Source organism: Frieseomelitta varia, unplaced genomic scaffold (assembly GCF_011392965.1).
Source record: "Frieseomelitta varia isolate USP_RPSP 00005682 unplaced genomic scaffold, Fvar_1.2 scaffold_341, whole genome shotgun sequence".
In the NCBI taxonomy this organism is placed as follows: domain Eukaryota; kingdom Metazoa; phylum Arthropoda; class Insecta; order Hymenoptera; family Apidae; genus Frieseomelitta; species Frieseomelitta varia.
The window spans coordinates 487-25,676 of record NW_025110081.1 but is presented as its reverse complement, the minus strand read 5'-3'; the positions used below and the strand labels follow the sequence as shown (position 1 = coordinate 25,676).

The window sequence follows — 25,190 nt, the reverse complement described above, 5'->3', positions numbered from 1 at the left end:
TGTGTGTGTTTTCTTTTCTCTCTCATTTTGGAGCGATTTCAGAGCGATCCGCTCTGTGGCTCCAACGGTAATGACTCGAGTTTTAAGACGATAAATCCTGCTTTCAAAAGACGTGATCGATCAAAGGCGGACGCATGAATATCCGGTTGTGTTAATGAGCTTTCCTAACGACTAACACCGAACTTTCCTTATCTTTGGTTTACCTACGAGCATAATATTTTTTTTTTTTTTTTATTTCCAGAGAATTCGTGTGTTATGAGTGTAACATATGGGTGTGTGTGTGTGTATATATGTGTGTGTGTATGTACCTGTGTCTTAAATTGTGAGAGGGAAACAGACAGATTGAGATTGAGAGAGAAAGAGAGAGAAAGAGAGAGAAAAAGAGACAGATAGACAGACTTCTTTTTTATTTTTCTTTTTAGTCAGAATCGTACTTAAGCCTAGCCTTATAGAAGATATCGATTTTTTTTTCCCCTCCCTCTCGTTCTATATTCTATGCTCGTCGAGAATCATTGAAAAAACTCGAAACGTTTTCTAGAACATCTTTCTATATCCTCGACTTCCGAGCGAGAACGCTCCACGCACACGTGGAAACACGAAACGGGAAATCGGCCATCGGTGCGTTCGTGGGATATTTTCGTTATGTTTTCCTGGCGGACCGCGGATTTTTACGCGTTCGTGCACAAAAGTTCAAGAACGCACGAAGTTCGTGAAATAGTAAAAAGAAAAAACCGTGCAAAATATCCAAAGTAAGTTACTAAATAATACGAGTGTTAACTCTTAAGTGTCGTTGGATATTAGAGACCGTAACAATTTTCAATCATTGAATTTTGAATTTTTCATTTTTCATTAATCTCAATCAAACGTCCCGAATCAAACGTCCCGTGTAAATTACTTTAAAAATGAAATTCAAAATCCAAATCAAATACCACAAATTACATCATAATAATAATATCGATCAGATGAAACAAACCGATGTCAATTTGAGTTGTAAATCCCTCGATTAATTATTACTGCAAAGTATTAAGTATTAATGCAAAATAACGAACTCGCATAAATATCCACGGTCTCTTATTAGCTATCATCTTCTTCTTGGAAATAACGTGGCGCACGCGACAACCCCGTTTGGTACACAATTTTAACACCCCTCCCCTTTTTTGTCTCTTTTTCTTTTTTCCTTTTTTTTATCTACGTTTCCTTTTTGTTCTATGCTTCTTCTTCTTTCGTCTCTTTTGTCTCCCTTCGTATGCGTGCGTGAGTTTTCATTGACAACAGACGTCGTGCCGCAAAATGCCATCGTGCAGGACGCTTGGATGACGATATACGACGAAGTCGACGAAGAACAATGATGATGAGAAAGAGTTGGGCGAAGGTGAAGCGAGGGCGAGATGCGGCTGATACGAAAGACTCGTCCTTCGATTTTACGGTTGATCTTGAGATCTTGAAATAGCTCGAAAATATAAACACGTATGGAATAATCAGTCTCTTTTCGAAAATTTTGCGAAGCTTCTACTTATTCCAGCCTCGTTCAGATTGGTTAAGTTTTACCTTTTAAATTTAGCCTCAGAATTGGTGAAATATAACATATTGCACCAAGTTATTTGATTTAACGAATTCAAATTTTTCAAACGAACATTTATATTTAAAATGGAGATTCTGATGTATATAAAGCCAATTTAATTTAGGAAATTAGTGTTAGCAAGCAAATTGCTGCTTTACACAGACAAAGTAGATAATCTCTAGTTGTTCCTCAAAAAATGGAATGTTAAAGTATTATTTAATATATGAAAAAATATTTTCAATGTTCGTATTGAAGTATATTCAAATATGTTCAAACGTGTTCACGTATATATTTATGCTCAAACATTGTTTAAATCGAATGACCTGAATAAAATGAAAATGAATATTTAAAGATTTGATGACAATGTTTCGAAAATGAATGAAAAAAGACAAATTTACATCGGCAAAAATTGTTCAGAAATGTTGACCAATCTGAACATAATCAATGTTTCATAATTTTGGCTGCCTTCGAATAGATGCAAAGGATTTGTCAAAGAAAACTCTAACTAATAGCTCAACGATAGCTTTGATTTATAGTCATACAATTAAAGTCTATGATCCAATTTCTTTTTATTATTTTCTCGCGCTTAGTGATTAAGATTCGCTTCCTGTCAGACTTTGATTCGCGCGACTCTGGTACGCGTTGTTCTCACGATCGCCTTCAATTCCACCGGATCCCTTTCACGGTGAGATCCTCGAGAAAAGAAAGGTATTTTTCATTCAATCTTAGTCGGCCAAATCCTCCAATCTTTTCGTTACCGAGCTAGCTTCACTCCGCGTCCCAATCTCAAGATCGTCCCTGAGCAAAAGGATCCCAACCACCCCAAACCTCCAAACAGAAACCCTTTCATCTAAATCATTTGTCTTAAATTATTTTCTGGCATCTCTTCAGAAAAAAAAAAGAACGGAAGAGCAAAACGAGGGAAAGAGAAAAGGAGGAAATAAAAAAAGAATATCTTCTCATCTCGTCCTTCGCTCTATTTTCACCCCTACATCTTTTCTCTTGCAATGCCGCGAGGCAGAAGAAGAACAGAAAAAATGGTTATTCTTTCGAAATTTCCGTTCCGTTTTTATAGACGTTGCTCGATTAACCCATTCGGAGGATCAAAGGGCGAATTCCTTATTCCAATTTAAAATCTGGCCGTTTAATGGCATTTAGCATAATTTTTAAATATTTTTATATTAAAATTTATAAAGTATAAAAAATTTATTTAATTTTTAAATACTACAGAAGGTATAGATCAACTCTTCAAAGACGATATCTCATTTAAATTGTATCAATCATAATAATTAAGTAGGATTCTTGATAATAACTTTATCGGGAAAGACATCGTCTCTGAACGGTTAAAATGATAAAATTTTTTCGCAAAGACGAAAAACATGTTCGCGATTTAAAATAAAGTAGCTTCGTGCTTCTTTGTGTAAAAAATTTCGTAACGTTAATTTCTAAACTTAAAATACAGTGCAATCTCGCATACAAATGTAAATCGATTGAAAAATAAAAAGAATTGGAGGGAACGACGTAAACGCAACGTTGATCCTCAGTGGGTTAAGGGTTGTTTCCAATGCGGGATTTTCATAGTTTCTTCCATCAACTCATTAACCTCCATCGTCGTCTGCGGCCAAGGTCATTTTGCAGTCCGACCATTCATATACTATATATCGCGATACTATATATATGATAACGCATATACTATGACAAACAATCTCAACATCATCGATAATTCTCACATTTTCCTACTTTCTTTCCCGTTTCTTTTTTTTTCTCTCCTCTTTTTTTTTTTTTTTTTTTTTTTTGGTTTCTTCTTTTTTCTCTAGATCGCGCGGGGGCAAGCGATACTCCACGTTATCAATTCGTTCGTTCGCCACTTTTCAGCGAAAGCTTGCCGAGTTCGATCCTGGACGCCATTTTGTCTTCGATCATCTCGCTTAAAATTTCGATAAAAGCGGCGCGGGGTAAAAAAAAAAAAAAAAAAAAGAAAGAAAGAAAAGAGAGGAAAGGAATTAAGGAGTACAAGCATGACGCGAAGCCTTGAATTTTGTTTCATCGTGCGTGTCATTTCTCGAGCTTTCGACTTTTTCGCGGAGAAAATGCTTCAATCTAGTAAAACTTATATATTAGAAAGTGAACTTAGACGTACGCGCTTATTATAATCGCATCACGCGATTTTTCTGCGTTTTTGGAGAACTTGCGGGACCTTTCTCTTTTTTTTTAACTTCGCCTCTTAATTTTCGCTTTTCTTTTTAATAGAATAAAATGAGAAAAAAATTTGTTGCTCATCCGCGACGAGATCCTGAATATTGTAGGATTTAAATGTTGCTCCAACAGAATGACATTGAAACATAGAAATCTTAATTTATATTTGGAAGATTATATCTTGAGATTTGCGATGAAATTTATTTTACAAACAGGAGCCATAAACTGGCTTAAACTGTATTTAAATGTCGTTTCAAGCTGTTTGTATAATTGGCATTTAAAAATTAGATTTAATAATTTTAAATTCAAAGAGTCCTCGATAACTTGCACTTTACGATTTAAGAGCGTAGCGATTTCTCGCAAATACGCAGGCTTTTGATAGTTTTGTCCGCGAGTGTCTGCCACTATACGCCTCGGTATAGAATTTTTCGTTTAGGTTTTCTTTTTGAAACAAAGCGGGAAAGGCGATCAATTCAACGAACACCGGACTCGGTAAACAATGTCGATTGTGTGAACTGGCTCTTGTTACACAAAGCCGATTAATCCATTGACAAAGCGCAACGCGTGTGACTGGAATTTTCGATATCATGACTGTTTACTTACGCAACTTTGTTCACGTGGGATTTCACGCTGATATTTTACCGACAAAGTTCAAATTGATAAATCATTCGCGCCAATGCTAATTTATGTTCGGAAAACCGCTGAAATAAACGATTCACAACGTTCGTCTCTTCCTACAGTTCCTATTCTATTTTCTGTGCACAATTTACGACTTTCCAAAAATTTCGTCCAAAAACCGACGACAATAAGAGTCTCGTGAATTTTTTGAAGCTACTCCCGAAACTGTAATTACGAAATATTTTACGTGTCGATTTTAAATTCACCGTTTCAATTTGCCAAATTCAATCCCGATCAAAGTCCTGTTTCTGATTTTCGTCTGCAATTTAAAATTTAAAATTATTAAATATTCGTATACCGCAATTTCTCTTCCTTCCTTCTCAGTTTTATCAGTTGCCCAAATTTCACGTCAAAACGTAGCGTGGCATCAATTTTCCACATTTAACGAAATGAATCATTCAAACTCCACAATTTCCGATTTCATCAAAATTTAAAACTTCCCGGAAAGTATTTTAGAAGCGTTCTCTTGCTCCAGAAACGCAGAAACATCCTGATGAAAGATCCTAGCCGAACTATCTCCGCTTATCGAATCACGATAAAACCCTAATTTCTCTACGAATAATAAGTTAACGTGCTAATTGTAAGGGTATGGCACTGTGGGATCAATCGAGAAGCGAAACGCGCTGGTTGTAGAGCACAGCTTCTCTCTCGTGCAATAAGAAATAACCGTCTGTAGTCGTTTCTTTTCCGACGGTCGCGCGCTTTTGCTCTTTTAATCGTCTCGTTTGCTCTCTCGTCCGCGGCTCTAAAAGAAGAAAACACAGACAGATGGGGTGGTTCGCCGCGTATCAACTCACTCGCTCGTTCCTTCTTCCTCTCGATTGTCTGACGTTCAATTAGCGACGCAATTAAGCTGGGCTCGGCGCGAAGGTGGCGCGACAGAGACGAGAGATCGGCTGGGATCATCTCTCCTCCTGCTCTTTGACGACCCGGGATCCTGTTAATTTATTCATTGGTCGTCGCGAATACCGCGCCAAGCTCTCGAAAAATGATTCTCACTTCGAGGACGCGATTCGATTCGTTTTCTCGCGATGACGCTAGTTTCCCTTTCTTCTTCGGGGTCTTCGTGAGGCTGGCGGATTCAAGTTTGAAGAAAGAACGACGGATTTTTGCGATTGTCGAGCATCTGATACTGATCTTTTGCAAGTGGAAAAAAGTAGAAATCAGATTGGAGCTTTTCTCCCCCCCCCCCCCCAAATAAAATAGATTCGTAATTTCTGTAATGAATATTGTTGGACTTTGATACTCCGATCCTTTGGAAGTGGAAGAAACAGAAATCGGGGCTTCTTTTCCATAATGAAATAAATTAATAATTTCTTTAGTAATGAATAGAAATTGAATTGAATTCTTTTCAAATAAAATAGGCAAGTAATTTTTTTAACAAATATCGTTGGCATTTGCTGATTTACGATGACATTCAATACTGATCTTTTGAAAGTGGAAGAAATAGAAATCAAATTGGAGCTTTTTTCCCCAAATGAAATAGATTTCATAGATAGTAATTTCTCTAGTGAATATCGTTCGATGACATTTGATACTCTGATCCTTTATGAAAAATAGAAACTGGATTGGATTTTTTTTTTGAAAATAATATAAAATAGATTAGTGATTTTTGTAACAAATATCGTTGGACGTTGATGACATTTGACACTTTGATCTTTTGGAAGTGGAAAAATGGAAATTGAATTGAATGTTTTTTTATTTGAATGTTTTCAAATAAAATAGATCAATAACTTCTGTAATAAATATCGTTGTACGATGGAAATGAATTGAGTCTTTTTCGAGTCTTTTTCAAATAAAATAAATTAGCAATTTCTTAATGAATATTGTCGGATTGAGACGATTCTCTTCGATTAGAACTTAAGTTAATTTCATTATTATTCATTGGTTCTTTGTCGTTAACAGATTATTGTTAACAGAAGTATGGCAATGAAAATATCAATGAGATGAAAATGAGAAATTAGATTGGGTTTTTCTCGAAACATTTTTTAACAAGTGTAATTGGCACCGGCAAGTTTTTTAATTAGAATTGTTATTCCTATTAATTTCCTTGTTAGTTCTTCAGTGGAATTTCATTATTCTTCATTTAAATTTTAATTATAACACGTTTCAAACAGAGGAAAATCTAATTTTACAGAAAATTGTTTAATTACCGTTTCGTTCGATCGGTCGAACTCCACGAAACAGCGAAAGTTTATTCTTCGATGAGCAAGGCAAACAGCAATTAAACGTCCCTCATTTGCTCGCATTAATTTTGCTCAATTAATTTTCGTCGACAACGAATTTATATGCTTTAATTTCCAAAAAGAAAGAAAAAAAAAAACGATTTCAGAGTAATCAAAACTTACCATTCATTCGTGTTTCATTTTGATCTAACGTAGGTTAACGAACTTGGTGTAAGTTGGGTCTGTGTTAGGTTTAGTTTCAAGCGGAAGTGATAAATCGATATCAAAATCTCATTTTCGCGGGTCAGCTTTGGTTAATCCGAAACAGGTGGTCAACTGAAATCTCCATAACTATTCATAATTCCATTAACACTTGAATAATACATTAAATTGATAAACGCGCATTAATTCCAAGCATTGTTCATCTAACCGTATAAATCTTTCGATTGATTGCAAAAAGAAATTAATATTTTTCTTTTTTTTTCTTAATTATACAAAATTTAATGAAAATGATATTTTTCAAGATGATATTTTTTATTGTTCACCGCCCACAACAAGAATTTATTGCATTCCGTTTTTATACTTTGTCGATTTATTTAAAACCAATTTCAGCAGTCTTACTCTCAAATTAATTACGAGGAGAAACAAAATATTTTACGTTTCCTGTAGATTTGAATTAAGATTAATTTCAAACAATTAATTTTCACGTATTTAATTACTCAATCGCCATTTTATTGCTTCAATATTCTTTCGTTTTTTTCAGAAATCAATCATTTTTAATCGTGAATAGATAAATTTGCGAATAGATCATGATCGATTCTTTTGACATCAAATCAACCAAATTCTATCTTTTATTTCGATTGACATTTCCATAGATTTAAATAATATTCTTCTTAAAACCCATTTCACCACTTCCAAAAAGCAATTCCACATATTTCAACAAATAAATCAATTTTCAATCACGATCGAATTCCAACCATTCCTCCTGCAGCCTGCAACTCGATATTACAACCAATCCCGCACATTTTGATTAGTATCAGCGTCTCTCCACAGATCAAAATTTGAAACAAATATCTTTCCCGTCCCATCTGAAAACTTTGTGGAAAATTTCAGAAAAAGTTCCACGGTTTGCAAAAAAATAAACCAGTTATCCACGTTTCCATGATTTTTCATTCAATTTCGTGCTATAAACACGATTATAAAAATGCACAATACAAATTCGTTCACGAATGAATCTTTAAAATGAAAATAAAACGTTAAAAATTTACAAATGTCAAGGACAATTGTCCATTCTGTTTTCATTCTTTTTTACACTTCGACAAGTATCATCGTCCCTTGTAGACTGCCATAACGTTACAAACCTAACTGACTATTATTACACTACTTAATCGAGGTATAAACCTCGTTTCATAATAAATTAAACTAATTAAACGCCATCGCGGACGGGAATAATATTGAAAGTTAATTTCCTAACTTCAATCGAGAAGCTATTTCACGACATTCCCCGTCCCTTCGATTCTTCTATTTCCCCACCAGACAAAATCGCCGCGATCTCGCCTGCGATCAAAGGCCCGATGCCCTATCTTGGCCATCGTCGTTGGTGTCTCTAAAATATCGAACTATCTCTAAACCAATCCAGAGGGACGTCAAGGGTATTCGACGCGTCGTTTGTACATATCGAAATGGTTCCAACCATTTTTCCTTTCCGTCGGCTCGCTGTGCGTTCCCAGAGAGAAAAAGAACGACGTACGAGATGGATAGGCAAGTGTGGAAGGAGATAGCGACAGAAAGAGAGAAAGAGAGAAAGAGAGAAAAGAGACTGATCCACGACGATAATACCGGAGCGATTGCACGGGGAATTGACTAAGCCTCGGACAACTTCCGTTCCCGTTCGAACTTCCGAGAGCCTCGCGAGGACGCGGCTGGCCAGAAATTGCTGAAACTCGTGGAAAACAATCTTAATGCGTGTACACATATATATATATATATATATATATTTACGTGTCGTCTCGGCGGTGCGCGCGTATACGTGCACATATGTGTGTGTGGAGTTAAACGACGATGAATTTCGGGTTCGGTCGGGAATGGTCCTTCCGCGAGTCGAAATGAGATACACTGTCGCTTGGAAGAAGTTTTTGAATCGTTGCTCATTCACTGAATCGATCAACTTCGATAAAACGAGATAAAAGGTAGAGAAATTGATAAAACAGCGTGCACGTTGCGTTTTGAAATCTTTAAGGCTTAAGTATAATGTAACTGTTGTAGATTTAATGACATGCAAAATGCATGAAACGAAATGAATTATTTATTATTCCTTTTAAGGTTAGGAAAATTTTGTCATCATTATTGGAGAATTTCAGCAGCGAACAGATATATTGAAAAATTCCAAAAATGAGGTCAATCACTATGGCCGTTTCATAAAAAATCGTTTATCCTATTAAAAGAAATATGACAAGTAGGTTAATGATTTTTCTTTCACAAGAAATGTACAGATAAAAGTGATATTATATTCCATTTAAAGAAATGAAGTTAACCAAGCGACTCAGTCTGATATATTTTTGCCATCATCACTGCTACGATTCACGCTGTATTAATAATTGTCTCGTAAAATATACGTGCAACCTGAAAATTTTATTGTCTCTAATAAATAATACTATGAATATTAAAAACAAAATTAATGTTCTAACGCTTCTAAACGGCAGTGTCTGTATCAAAAAACGTTGATAACAAAATTCTGTTCGAGAATCTATTTTCAAAAAACGTTTTCTAAAAAAATCGAAAGTATTTTATTTTCTATGATATCAATGTTTTATTTTATTTTTTTTTCTGCTTTTATTTTGACATGTAGAAAATAAAATGATTTCTTTTGTAGATTTCAGTCGAATTGGAATCTCGAAAATATTATATTAAAATGGAAAGTTGCAGTTTTGATTTCTTTCTTGATATGTAATCAAATTAATTAGTAAATGGTATTCTGCGATTGAACAAAGTCACCAAAAATTTGTGTTCGATTGATGTTGATTGATTATTCAATGGGAATCAGTCGAGATTAGGTTTCTACTTAATTAACAATTCAGTCTGTAATTTGCTTATAGGAAGGTTTCTTTTTTAAAAATACTAATTCTATTATGGTAAAGTTACGTAAAAAGAAAGGATTTTAAAACTTTTGGTATAAATATAATGAATCGCGGTTAATGAAAGATTCAGTGGAAAAGTGATGTGAATGAATCTTTTTCAAAGATAAGATGCGTAACATTCTAACTTATACATCGAGACGTATTTTTAATTTGTGAATATTCGACACTTCATGGCTACATGTTAAAAAATATTTTAGTATAATGAATAAAGATTCACGGAATGTAATTCACTTTACTTAGATTCTTTAAATTAACTCTTTCACAGTCGAATTGCATAAGCACATGCAACATTGTTATGCTTTAGCAAGATGTTAATATTCTGTGATAACCTTGTTTTATCTTGTTTTATAAATATTATATATATATAGATACAAATATAACTGTTAGAAACTATTAATATTATATATCAATAATAGATAAATAAATAAAATGAAATTTATGAATATTATCACATTCATAAGTTTATATACTTTCAGTAAAAACTAGTCTCGTGCATTTCTCATAAAAATATTAGAAAAATTTGTTTTCATTACTGATTAAAAAAAAAAAGTAATTTCTTTTTACAGTTCGAAACATATAGAATTTTATCTCAATCTCTTGTATCAATATTTACTTAATTGAAGAATCTTTTTATGGTTAAGAGTGATCGAGAAACTTGCAAGATGTACACAATATGTAAAAGTATATAAAATAATTCAAAGTAGGCCATTTGTTCCAATGTTTAGTAGATGAAACAAAATTTCTATTCAGATTACATTTCCACTTCTCAATTACGTTTACAGAAATATAAGATTGCATCCAAGCATCCTCATTTTATTCGTCACTTTTCCCTTGGATCTCTCAATTGTTCCCAAAGTTTCTTCCATTAGTAACAAACCTTATTAACACGTGTAAAGTACCAGGAGAAATGTAAATATAAAAAGACTTGTGGAAAAGCGCACAAAGACCATTCACCGACCGATCGCCATCGTAATTCCTTATAAATCGTGCGAGCTAATGAAAAACACGAGTTTCACGAAATGTTACGATTTGATAATAATCGATCGAAAAAGGGGAACTCCGTTACGGAGGATAAATGTACGTCGAAAAAGGTCAATAATACAAAAATGGTCACTGAAAAGTTGCAGCTGGATCAAGCAGCCTATATAAACGTACGCGGCGATAAACGAGTTCGTGCGTAGAAAAAACGCGAATCGAACGTGTTTTAACCCCATCGAAGATAACGAAGTATCTCTAAGCGTGTACTCCGTGTCATCTCGCGAGATCGCGCTCGATAAATCCGATTCGAGTCTCTTTGGCGTCCGACACGACGCGTTTACAAAGTGTCCTCACCGGTCGCGGGTGGAATTTCGCTTCGCGAACGATTCATCGATCGTTCAACGATCTGCGATCTGAATTTGGTTTTTTCTTTTTTTTTTTTTTTTTTTTTTTTTTTTTTTTTGATTCGGTAGAAGAAGGTAGAGTCGATCTTTCGCTCGTCGTTGTCTCGAACAAGTTTCGGAATTGTTATCACTCACCTTGGATTTCTCGTTGACTTGGAAACCAACTGACGATTTGCCAGTTTAATCGTAAATCGAGTTCTCACGAAGCTTGTACGTTTGGTGATGTTAAATTTTATGGGGTGAAATGTTCTCGTAATTTTTAGCTTCAGTTGAAAACTGAAACTATAGGTTAGATGTTTGGGTAACTAGTTTGTTTTTTATTAGTTTTTGGAGGAAGGATATTGAATTATATATGAATATAATTATTTGTAATTGTATATGTACTTGAATCGTATAATTAAATGTAATTGTATATAAATTCTATTGAATTATATATAATTATACATAATTTTATATAATATAATTCAATATATTTATATGTATATGAAGTTGTTTAATTTCGAATTTGTGAAACTAGATCCAAGAGAGTATGCTTGGGAATTTAGAATTCTATTTCTTATAATTAAACTTGAAATTTTGATCTTTAGAATCTTTTCACTTTGGAATATTTTTGATTAAAATTAAAATTACTATCGTGCTACGAGTCTGGTTTAAAGAATTCTCTCAGTAATCGAATTTCAGATTGATTGCCACAGAATTTAGAATTTTAAAGTGGCAAGTTATTTTTCGATTTCCAAGATTGGAAATCTCAAATTGATTATTTCGTCGTTCGAGGGGATTCTCCTGCAATTTGAAATTTATAAAACTGAATTTCAGTGAACAGACCATATGCTCGTCATTCACCGCGTTTGAAATTGAAGTTCAGAAAATTTTAGAACATTCCTATTATCCTTTCAAAAAATAAAATCCCAGATCAATCTCCCCGGATCCAATTTATGAAAAATCCTGCGAAGCTTGCAACTTCCAAAGGGAAAAGAAAAAAGAAAAAGAAGAAAAGAAAAAAAAAATTAAAAATTGCCCGATTATATCGTCCCTAGAAATCAATACTCTTCCTAAACCCAAAACTCGTAACAAACCACCTTTCTAACTCACTATAGCGCTCCTCCCTTTCGAGAGAACGCCAAACTCTCCTCGAATGTCCATAAACTCTCGGCAATATTTTCCCAAGAGACGACAACGACGAGAGAGAAGAACGAGACGGAAGAACCTTCTTCGAATGCTCCTCGGGTAAAATAAAAATTCCTCGCCGAAGAAGGGATCGCTGGAGAGAATGTGTTAGACAGTCGCGGATCCGGCGAGAACACACGCGACGATACACACGCACATACACACCTCGCGCGATTCGATTATGCACGCTTTTATGTTTCGGGATTGCGAGAATCGTCCTCGTCCTCGTGCACGGGCCGTCCTTCCGATCTGTTTGCTGGGCCGTCCGGCGTACGTAGCCGCTTCTACGTGAACAGCACCGACAGCAACAAGAGCAGAGAGTATAGGAGGACGGACAGGTCGAGGCGGACAATGTTGGGCGAGGACGAGGACCATATGGAACCGGAGGATCCGACGCGGGCGTTCTCGTGGCGACTCGAAGGTTGCTCGGACGCCATTAGATCCTCCCTCGAGGGCTCTGGGCACGGCAGCTCCTCCAGTTTCAGCTCGAACAGGTTCTTCACGTAGCACAGTTTACCCTCCACCATCTGCATCTGTAACAGTTCGTTTAAACAGCACCGTTTTAGTTTTACCTAGGCGTAATGTTCGTCGAGCCAGCGAGGATAATTAAACTTTTTCTTCTTTTATATCAAAGATTGGGTTAATTTTTACAACTCGTAATCTGACAGAGTCAAAATTGTTTTTTGGTTTATTATATAGTTTATAGTTTATAATATAGTTTTGTTTAATATATAGTTTATATATATATAGTTTTGGAGTTTGTTTATTACATAGTTTAGAGTTTAGAATTTATAATCCGAGGAGTTTGGTTTATTGTACAGTTTAGAGTTTAGAATTTACAATCCGATTGTTTGAAGGACAGTGTTTTAGTCTTCGTCGAGTGACCTTTCAGTCACTGGCAAGGATTTTTTTATATTAAAGATTGGAATCAATTTTGACACGCATAGATTTTTCGTTGGTTCATTATATATATATATATATATATATATATATATATCTCGGGTTGTATTGCGAATTTTTATATTTTTGTAAACATAACAAATATTATATGTAATTTATGTAGCTTTAAGTTTTTAATGCATGGAAATCCATGGTTGTTATTTAGTTTTTTTTTTACATTTTAATTACCGTTTCATTCGTTCAATTAAAAGTTTGATGGAAGGATGAACAATTTATTTTAGAAATATGATTACCTAATGTATTTATTAATTTTTATAATAAATATCATATATCGTATATTTTTGCATGTTTTATGCGCGTTTGCGCCATTTTTCATCCACGGTAGTATAAATTTAGAAATCACTTCTAATCTAACTAACTGACAGTTAATTTTTAATTGAAGTGTCCAGATGAATGAGATTAAATTCAAACAAATTCAGATGAAAGCATCGAAACATACCAGTTATTCACGTACTCAATAAACTAAACTAAAGAAAGTAAAATGAAGAAAGTCCAAAAGTTTTATCGAATGCACCCTTCTCGATTCTAGTCCCTTGCATACTTTCTAGCTACCCTCTCGGAGCAGAAAAGAAAGTAGAACTAGCAGGCTCCGTAAGAACCTAAGGGAATTTTATTTATACAAATAGAGAGATTGTAGCATTACCATAGGAATTTTATTAGACTGTCTTGTTTTTGGTGGAAAAACTGGGCTCAGTGAAACAATTTTACACATAACAAAAGCAATTCTTTCAAATGTACACAATTCGCTGCGATGCACACAACATGCATACAACTAGAATTAATCGAAAGATTAGCTTTCAACAAATCTAGCTTGCTCGAATGAAATTTATCAAAATAACAATCATTTTAAATTTTTGGCAATTTCAAATTTTTATGAATACAATCATGCTTAAACGTAGCCCAAGCGGAAATTCGTTTTCCGTCACTAAATAAATATTGTAACGATTGTTCTACTTTCAATATTGCGTAAAAATATTGCTACGTAGTCTCAACTAAGTACAATAATCGAAATTATTTAGTTTAATCGTGCAGAATATAGAATACCAGCTCTAAAATTAATTCGATTCAATCAGCGGGATCAGTTATGATTGAATGATATTATGAAGGTTAATTTCACCTCGTTAAACGTCAAAAACGGTGTCACGCGAGACTTTCTTTCCAAGCCGTTTAAAACCCCCGGCGTTTTCGATTCATAAAGCCCCTTTTCGTTTCACGTGGGCAAATAAACGGGAAATCAGAAATATTTGAGGATCGAGCGTGGCTCTTTGTATCTATCGAAAACCAGCGAACGAGTTAATCGAACTCTAAAGCGGTAGTTTTATTTAGGAAAGTGGATCGATACGTACAGGGTGTCTCGCATGCTCTAAACTCGGGGATAATCCTATACGGGAAAGGAAGGAATAAAATTTTTTCGCTACGCTGGACTCTTAATTGATACCGAACATTGGAAACTACAGAAATTTACAGTAATCTGTATTATATTACAAAAATTACAAGGTACATTTGATTTTATTTTACGTTTATTTTACATTATAACATTACAAAACGAAATGAAACATTTAGTTCATCGAACTATAGAAATTTGTGTTGTGTTACAAGAATTCGAGCCATTTAATTTCATTTCTCTGGCAGAGGAAATTACAAAATTAAATCAAATTGAAAATCTGAAAATTAAGCACGTCCTTGATTGAATTATCTCTTTGAAACATTATAAAATTCATTTTATTCGTTGAACGATAACAACGGTGTAAGATTGAAACATAAACATTAGGAAAAAAAATTTCCCATTTCGTTCAGGGTGTCGTTCACGCGTATATGGGACACCCTGTGTACATTTCGAAAATAAATCGCGAGACGAAAAACAGAAGGGTGAGGAGGGGAGAACGAATGCCTTGGGGGAGGTTTAATTGTATATAAAAATAGAAGTCCCGGCGTTTGTGTTAAACAAATTCGCCGGGTCTTGTTAAATCGTTCGTTTGAAATTTTACGGCCGCGATAAATTCTCGTGAAAAACGTATAAAACGGCGTAAACGAATAAATAAATCCCTTTTGTCGCGCGCGCGAACAAAATAATACATTTTTTTCGGATGAATTGTTTATTCTACGTACGGTTGTGGTTCTCCTGTTCTTTTTTTCTTCTTCTTCTTCTTCTTTTTTTTTTTTTTTTGGAAAAATCGTCACGCTCGGTCAAGCTGATCCGCGTGCCACCGTCATTTAAATAAAAAATCGTCGACGAAGAATTCCGCGCACGTCGAAACACCAGGCGAAACCAAAGGCACCTTCGTGATAAGAAACTTTATAACAGCGTTTCATAACCAGACTGCGCGGCGTTCACGTGATCACGTTGGCGCGAGAGAGGGCGTTCCGCGAAATTCCAAAGGGTTTCCCCCGGCTGTTTTAATCCCATTGGACGTCCCTTGTATTTCTCGCTTTAATCTTATCCGCGATACGCCGGTTATTTAATTTGAGAACGATTTGAAAATTTTCTCGCGCTATTTTCGCGTGCGTTTTCTTGTTCCCGTTATCGCGAAACGGTTAATTAGAGACGAGATCAAGTTGCTGAAATCTTTATCAAAGGTCCACGGTTGCAACATTTTTATCACAGTTATCAACTTTCTCTTCCTTCTTATCGTTTCTTCTTTCAGCCGCGTAAATCACAAATTACGCACCCTTATCACGAACGATGGAAATTTTTTTTCTACACAGAGTCGAAGATCTCTGCGATCTTGTCCGTATGTAGATTTATTTTGAGAAATTAAAGTGAACAAAGTAAACAATTTAAAAGTCGAGTTTCTCCATAGAAGCGGCGATGTCACGAATTTACAGAGGAAGCTAAGAGAAAACACAACACGTATAGCGCGATATTATCGCGGTACACGCAATAAATGTAACATAAAAATATAATAACGATAGATTTCGCGTGAGATTCGATGGAACGTGGAGGGTAGAAGGAGGAAGAGGGGGTGAAATTGATCCCGGTTTTCCACGGTGGTAGAAAGAAAAATATATAGGGAGGTAAACGTATATCTTACCTTCGGCTGAAAATCGGAATTCGAGGAAGAATCCTCGTATCCATCTCTACTCTCGTACTCGTCGCCCAAGTAAGCGTCGTCGTCCTCGATGCTCCCGTCTCTCAAGCTGCCGGCGCGATATTCCTCTGTAACAACGAGAGAATCGAGACTTCCAGAAAAATGCATATCGAGTGCAGTCGTGGAAAATGCGTTCTAGATTGTTGCTGTTTTCTCTCTCTCTCTATCTCTCTCTGTCCTTTTCTTCGAAAGGAGTGAAAACGAGTGGAATAAAACGGGAAGTTTCTTTGTTTAAACGCGTGTTGTACGTGTTTAGTGTAATTGTAGAATTTCTGTCAGTGCGATGGTAAATAACCGAAACGTGATACAGAATCGAAGTGGAAGTAGAAAAGTAAGCTTCGCGAGGAGGAAGAATAAGAAGAAGTAAGAGTAAGAGAAAGCAATAACAATTTCCTGTGAAAATAATACTCGGGAAAAGAGGGTCAAAGGAAAATTGAAACAAAAGATTGTTGTAAAGAGAGTGTGCTTGTAAAAGGGAGAGAAAATGAAGTATTACGCAAATTGTATGCACACATTTTGCTGTGCAAGCAAGATTTATAAAAATGAACGTATGTAGCTACGTACACGAAGACAGAGAGGATGAATCATGTTTTCCATTTTTATACAGAGAAATGCGTGTTGAAATATTCCCTCTTATTGCGAGTTTTGACTCTAGTTTTTGTCTAGTTTATTATTCACTTATGTTGCATATTCAATAAAAAAAAGTAGAATAACTTGAAATCTATTTTTTAAACGAACAGGTATTTATTATTCTATTCTACAGTGGCAATAAGTTCAATGATTTAAAAGTAAAATGACACCCAAAAAGCTGTACAAAAAATTATTTCTAAAGAAATGTGGAGAATAGAAAAATAGAAATTTCTAAAGAAAATGTGGAGAATAGAAAAATAGAAACAGAGAATCATCATCAGTTTCGTCGATGTCAAAAATTAAAAAGAGAAAGACAATTTTTATCAAGACCAGCTTTATGGAACTTGAGATCATTTCTTCCAACATAATGTGCTCTAGAGATATTTTCGCCCCTTCGTAATATCATGGCTCTCGTCTCGGTATCGATTTTCCTTTCAAATTCTTTCACTTTTATATTATTATACACAGTCACGTTAATGTTCAATGTTTACTTTAGAAAGCGCGTGCAATAAGTTGTATCGGTCGATTTTTAGAAATGGGACAACGAAAGTCTTGTTCGAAACGAGATCGGCAGAAAATTGAGGAAACACTCTCGAGGAGTATTGATCAATTAAACTGAAACCAAATATTCCCTTTGAAAGATCCGATTATCGAACAGAGAGTTTGAAATTCGAAATACCGAAGGTCTCTAGAAACGAGTGGAATATCGGAATATCTCTTTTATTGGTCGAGTACTGATTAAACATTCAAGGTATCGATAAGTTCAATCATCCACTGGATTACTCGTGATTTCGTACGAAATGGACATCTCATCTTTAAAATTTCACCAGTTTAATTCCGAGACACTCCGTGGGTACACCGAAAAAAAAAGAACTTCCAGCAAAAAATTTCACTCGGTGTTTTATAGATTAATTAATTAGTTTGATCGTTCAGCATTTAATTGCATTTTCATCCTCTGGAAAATAATTCATACACCGGGATCGCAACGAGACAGCGAAATTTAATATAATATCAGCCGATATTGCTTACAATAAAATAAAATCTCTGTTGTCTCCAAGCGCTGTTGTTTCTTTTATATTTCGTGTTTTATTTTGAAACCTTTGTTTGCACCCGGTAGTAATAATAAATGGCACGATGCACCAGATGAAAAACAAGCTTAATGGATTGATGATTTACTTTGTGGGTGACTCGTTAACATTCCGGTGAAATTTGTGCCAATTGCGACGTGAAACAGGTGTTCTCGCGATTTAATTAGGTACGTAAACTGAAAGGATACTAATTTTGTCTTTTTCCTTCTTAACGTATACGTTAAGTCTCTCTACGCACACAAAGTGTTCTTGAGTTTGATATCTTTTTCAAAGTATCATTCCTTCTTGCTGTTCAATAGTCATGACATAAGGAAAATGTTTAAAAATACTTTATTTTACATTGAAGATTTTAACGCATTTTGTCCTTCCCACAAGAGCATTCGATTGGACGTAATTTCATTATGAATAATTAATTTTACCTCGATATGTTGAAGGGTTGAATTCAATTAATAAAGGAGTTGAAACGCTCCCGTTTCTTCCGTAACTCTGATCATCAGAATTCAATCTAGACGTTCATACGAACGTAACGTTCGCTGTGAACTGTGAAAACAATGTAGGAACTGGAAGCCATCCTATTAATTATTCAGCGGACAATGGAAAATTCCAAGAAGCAACCCTTATTCTTTAGTTACAATGGGGGAAATGCACTTGACTGAATTCAGTTCGCTATCCGGAATGTTTCTCTCTCTTTTTCATTCTTTCCTTCCTCTCGAATGAGAGTTAACATCCAAGACGAACGATTAACATCTGAATACGTGTAACAATGGGACCGGAAAGTGTAATACACGCATATTCGTGGTTTTTTTTTTCAATTGCGTTGCACGTCTCGTTTCTATGGTGCTATCCGAGGATAAGAAAGAGGCTTCGACTTTATTATTTTTAGGATCTCTGGTCTGGTGGAAGGTATTTTCAATTTGTAAAGTCGATCTCGTGCAAGATTTGTATTGTAAAATGCAACAATGAGTATGAAACAATCTAGAAATGATTAAATTAAAAAAAAAAAAGAGGAATTTAATCGAATTTTGTTCTGTGATTTGGGATTTCTTTGAAAATTTATGATAATTCTATTGAGATTGTAAATAAGAAATTCTAATTGTAAGTAATGTAATTAAATAATAGAAAGTAAATAATAAAATGAAATTGTTAAATAATATAAGAAAATATAATATTATATTTTTATTTCAAATTAGAATGATGTAGTTCGTTCCAAATATTTCGGATGTGCGTTAATGTTACATCAACTCTTTATGATTCACTTATCGTGACGCATTTAATTCTAAAAATTCGGCATTTCAGTGTATTTCAAACTGCCATTTAAAAAGAAAGAGATGTAGGATATCGATTACCGAAACTACACAGGAGAAATTCCAAAAGTTCTAGATTTTACAAGTGGAGAATTATTTTCGGAAGTGGTTGTGACAGTGTAGAATAATATTATACATATACATGAAATATATATATAACACAATAGTAAAAGCACTTCTTCATCAGACTGCGTATATATCGGAGTACAGTTTTGGAACAAATTTTGAGGCAAAATATTTCTCTTTTCAAACAAAATATGCATCAGCATACGACACGAATAAATATTTAAACTATATAAATATACTTTATAAACTATATTATAAACTATATAAATATTTAAACTATGATAAAGACTGTTTTAGTGAATTAGTTCGTTATCAATATAGCCAATAATTAATTATAATCTAATAAATTATTTTTGTCATCTCTATATATAACACTGCATTCCCAGAAATGTTGCTTGTTTCGAGATTATGTCACCTGTCGTCTGTAAAATGTACTTCGAGTATAACTCGATCACGATTCAAAGTAGTGAATTGACGAGTAGAGAAATGCGCTCGAATATTTCCGTGATTTAGAACTTTTCGTTTCTACGGTACTAGGGGATCGAAGGTGAGAATCTGGCTAACAGGATGATCAAGAGGAAGTTAGAGCAAAGTGAGTACAGCAGAGATGCAAAGTAGCGTGTAAAGTATCGCGAGCGTACCTGAGTTACGTGCTATCTCGAGCGCCTCGTTCCACTCGAGGTTCTCGTTGTTGATCTTCAGCGTTGCGTTATTACTCTCGAGGAAGCAAGTGAGCTCCTCCAGGGACTCTCGTAGCTTCACGTTCTTCGTCTCGTTCCTAAGACCCCAGATCCATGCCAGCTTGCAGTCGCAGATCAGTTTATTGCCTGAAACCGGCGAGACACGCCGTGTTTGATTAGATGGACTCTCGTTTTAGCGGGTGTTCCCACGTTTATTGGAAAACGGAGGAATGTCAGGGGCCTCGAGAGCTACTCGGGAGGATGCTCGACTCTCGCCGAGAAATTTAGCAACGATACCAACGAGCTTTGACAATTATCCTAGCTTTAGTTAATGCTAGAGTGTGCCTGGCCAGTTATGAGAGAAGAGAATAAGTACGTATCGTATAATAAAATGAAGCAATATCGTTGCATTTATATATTATATTGTTGCTATTTGCCAACAGTGATTTCAAATTAATTTAACATCCCCTTTGAAAAAAATTCGTCTCCTTTTGAAAAATTTCGAAAAGGAAGAATAAAGAATTTAATTAAATTTTTAATTTAAAATTAATTATACGTATGCATATATTTTCTTCTCTCTCAAAAATATATCTATCTAGAAAAATGTAAATCCAAAGGAATCTTTTATTTGAAATTTATATTAAAATTTAGAATAATATTTATTATTTCAGAATTATTCCTTTTTGTTTCATTTTCTTTTTAAATCCAAAGGATATTAAATTTCAAATAAAGTCTTTAATATTTTTTATCTACATTAAAATATTCTCAATCAGCCGGTTGCCACAGATTGTGAAACTTTCATTGGCTCGCGATATTAACAGCGATATACTTATTGTTTCAGAATTATTCTTTTTATTGCACTTTCTTTTTAAATCCAAAGGATATTAAATTTCAAATAAAATCTCTAATATTTTTTATCCATGATAAAATATCCTCAATCAGTCGGTTGCCACAGATTGTGAAATTTTCATCGGCCCGCGATATTAACTGCGGTATGCATTGCGCGATATATTAATTTCAACCCTTTTGTATTGTAACTGAGGAAGAGTGCTAACACGGTCTGCATCGAAATAATTCAAGAACGAGCCGGCTGGACCACGGTACGGGATGGAGGGCGAGGCACCGTCCTGACCATTGTAATTAATTGTTTAATAATACATTCCCGGCGCAGGGGAGGCTTCTCCAGAATTTTGTCCCCAGCGACCCTCAGAAATTCATGCGATTGCGGTGTGTGCCGACCGTACATACAACCGGACAACGAAACGCAGCAGCAGTGGCATACCGGCTTTTTGACTTTCTACGTTTTCCATAGTTTTAAGAGGTTCTTTATGCTGGCGCCGCTCTTGTGGAATTTCCACGAGCTCGGACTTTGGTCCGCTCGTAGAGTTTCGCCGATTACACACGATCCCCTTGGCCCCATTTTAATGAGTTTCATTTGTTTGAACACTCCGCGCGAGTGTCGGCGAATATTTCCCGCGTTGCTTGAACGCGGTCCCAGGGAAATGTTGACGACACGGGCAATCAGGTTAAATTTCCATGAAATTAAGGGATAATAAAATCGTTTGATTGAAATAATTCTCGGAGAAACGCGCGGTTTTCGTTTCTCTCTGCGTTTCGTCCTCTCCTTTGTACTTTTTCGCGTGCGTTAATTTTCATAGCGTAACGTGTAACGGGAGAGTTAAGAGTAGGTACGCATTTAGAAAATGTGCACAGAGGTATATAGAATATAAAAATACGAAAATTCTAGGTTCGTGTAACAGCGTAGAATAATATCGTCAAAACCAAGGTAGCAGTAGTATGTGATATTTGTTGTACTTGAAACATGTGTGAAAATCTAAAGATGAAATATATAGAATTGAAACTTGTAATTATCTTGATGCTAAAATTTAGATTTGTTAAATAATGTTTCAATAATATCGAGATATCAAAGTATATCGCTACAGAATATTTTGAATCATATTAAGAATATTCTCTCACCAAAATCTTTAGATCTTAAGAAGGTCTTAATAGAAAATTTGCGACAAATTTCAGGCTTTTAACATCTATATTATTATAGATTTTCTTTTAGGTCTCACTATATTTTTGCTTCTGTGTTTAATTTTTAACAACTTTCACACTTCATTCAGGAAACTTTTACGTTGATTAGTAAGAGGGTGAACAATAAAATATCAAAAAGAAGAAAAGAAAGGAAAAAAATACTTTCTCGTTCATCTTCTTTCTTTCTTATCTCTTTTCTTTTTTCCATTACAGAATCATAAGTCACTCGTTATCAGTGTCAAAGTACAGTGATATATCGTTCTCCTCGACAAGATGTAATTTCGATGAAATTACTAAGTGGTACGAAAGGAAATAACCGAGATATTGAAATTAATTGTCCAACTTTGTTGCGGTCCTCAATTTCGTTCTCGTTAATTTTATCGATTTCCGTTCATCTAAACCAAGCAAAAGGTGATTAATATTTCAAGACAGTTTTTAGCATCCGACGTAACTATTCTTTCTTAGTTTCGTCGAATTTAAGGAACTTTCTTTTTCTAATTTTCGAAAACACAAAAGAAGTCCCAGTCTGGAATTAATAAATAAATAAAATAGTGAGTAACAAAATTCCCAAACTTAATTTCCTTAACCTTAAATAGAAAAATTTTCTTATTTTTTTCAATTTTATTCTACTTTTTTCAATTACAACACCAATTTAATGAAATATATATACATATATACATAAAATAATAAAATAATAAAATTTTTCCATTTAAGGCTAAGGAAATTAAGTTTGAAAATTTTGTTACTATATACATATATATGTATTATATCATACTATATTATATTATATTATACTATATTATACTATATATATATATCAGTCTCCATTTTCACATTCTCGCGTAAAATCGTCGGGATGAAGACCGAAATAAATAAATCATTTGGCACTGAGGTCCGACGATTTTATTGGCCACGATCAATCGTTAAGGGGCGCCACACGTGAGCTACTTTTCGCGTCGGACGTGTCTAATTTTCTGGAAAATGCAGTTTCACTCCGTCGATGTAATTGAAGTGGCAACAACGGTGTCGTGGCGGCTCATATATCATTCAATATCACTTATATAATGTCGTAGAAGTTTCACTTTAAAGAAAGTTCGTTTCTTAGATTTTTAAAATTTCTTAAATCTTCAGTTCTGTAGTTGTATTTTTTAATTACTTGATTTCTGGTTCTTTTTCTATCGTTTCGTCTTTTTGACTTATAATTCTCTGGGAGGTTCGACGTATTATAAATTCATATATTTTAAATTAAATGTTTTTGATATAAAATATATATTTTATAATATATTTTTATAATATATATTAATTTTAATATATTAATATAAGATCGATTGTCGAAACACTGTGTATATGAAAGAAAAATCCCAAGGATAATACGAGAATAATTTTTGAAGCGTTGTAAATCTTCCTCGTCAGACGTCTAATTCTTCTAGAGAAAAGCTTCAAAATTACACAAAATTCCTTATCATTTGCAAGATGGTAGCGCGAATATCATTTCTCCTCCGTTAATTTTTCCTTCTTCTTCTTTCTCTCTCTCTCTCTCTCTCTCTCTCTCTCTCTCTCTCTCTCTGTTTCCACTCTGCCCATCGCGGCGAAAGAAAGAACGCTATTAAAGTTTGCTCGTTTAATTTTCGATTCAGCGAAGAAGGATTAGCGGGAGACAACACCTCGCCTCTGCGAAATGTAATGGATACGAGCGTGGTGATTGTTGCGTGGACAATGGCGCTTAGCAATTATTTTAAAGCAGCCCTCGAAACAATGAGACGCGTATATAGTAACTTGTTCCATATTCTCCAGCTTTGAGGCTCATAATGGCTCATAATAACAGCAGAACCGTTGACTAAAGACGAGCCAAGACAACCAACTGGGCTCTGTCCCTTCAATCTCCATTTATCATGCCCTCATTGTTGCGCGGCACGATATATCCGTTTAATTCACGTGTTTCAAACCCCGCCACACTCAAAGGAGACAACGGGAGAAATCATCGAACCTCATTCCGAGGGACGAGTGGGACGAGTGTAAGAGAAAAGAGCTGGAAATTGTCGTATATACAGGGTGAGTCGCGCAGACTGAGACCAGTTGTATCACTCCGTATTCTTGGTAGGAAGTCAGGAGGAAATATTAGACACGTGCTACACAGAGGAATAGAAAAGAAAATATTTGAGACAATAGAAATATTATTTAGAGGAATATAGAAAAGGAAATATATAGAAAAGGAAAAATATTTCAGATATTAGACACGCGAATATATAATAATAATAATAATATTGAAAAAATCAAAAAGAAAATATCGGAGATATTTAGGGGAATTATGGGGAGTTTTACTTAAAGAAATAAAAAGAAAATGTTAAAGGTATAAGAATTAACAAATTGTTGGATTACAGATTATTATAAACATTATTAGGAAAATGAAAAACGATGTTAGAAATATTATATTACAAAAGTAGTATAAATAAAAGTTAAAATGTCTTTCAAACTCATTAATTTTCGATATTTTAATAACTTTTATTTTACTTGTGCGATGTATTTTAATTTTTTTTTTATATATATTTTTTTGAATGTAGACATTAAAAGTAACATCGTAGAAAAATAGACATTATCAAACGATTTAATTTTTAACTCGTCTTAATCGTGCGAGCCACCCTGTATTACTATTTTGTGCACAAGTAAGGACATTTTGATCCATTTGTGTTAAAAACGTATATTAAAATGTACGAATGAACAACAGAGTGATGATTAGATTATTTATCTTGTTGAATTATTAATTATTTTTATATCTTATACTACATTTTTATATACTATAAAGTAGAGAAAATAATGGAATGGAAAATGAAAATTTTTACATGTTTTATTAGACTTTCCTTTTGTCAGAATTTTTTCGCACGAGATTAGAATAATGGAATTCCAAAAAGGGAAGTGGATTTTTATACTTTTATTGAAGTTTCATTCCTCTGGGTTTTATGGACCAGACTATCGAAATGACGAAAAAAAGGATGAGAATATAAGCTCCGTATTAATCTCTTTTCTACTTCGAAATTTTTCTAGAAGATTAA

General features: G+C 34.5%; 1 protein-coding gene across 1 annotated transcript; it reads right to left on the bottom strand.

Moving 5' to 3' along the window:
• Positions 1-11,621: 11,621 nt before the first annotated feature.
• On the bottom strand, positions 11,622-20,290 carry LOC122530385 (the record flags this gene model as incomplete). The annotated part of the gene is made up of 3 exons (XM_043657285.1): positions 11,622-12,819; positions 16,279-16,403; positions 20,065-20,290. Coding segments are annotated over 3 exons (600 nt in total), but the record flags the coding sequence as incomplete, so codon positions are not given.
• Between the last annotated feature and the right edge of the window lie 4,900 nt (positions 20,291-25,190).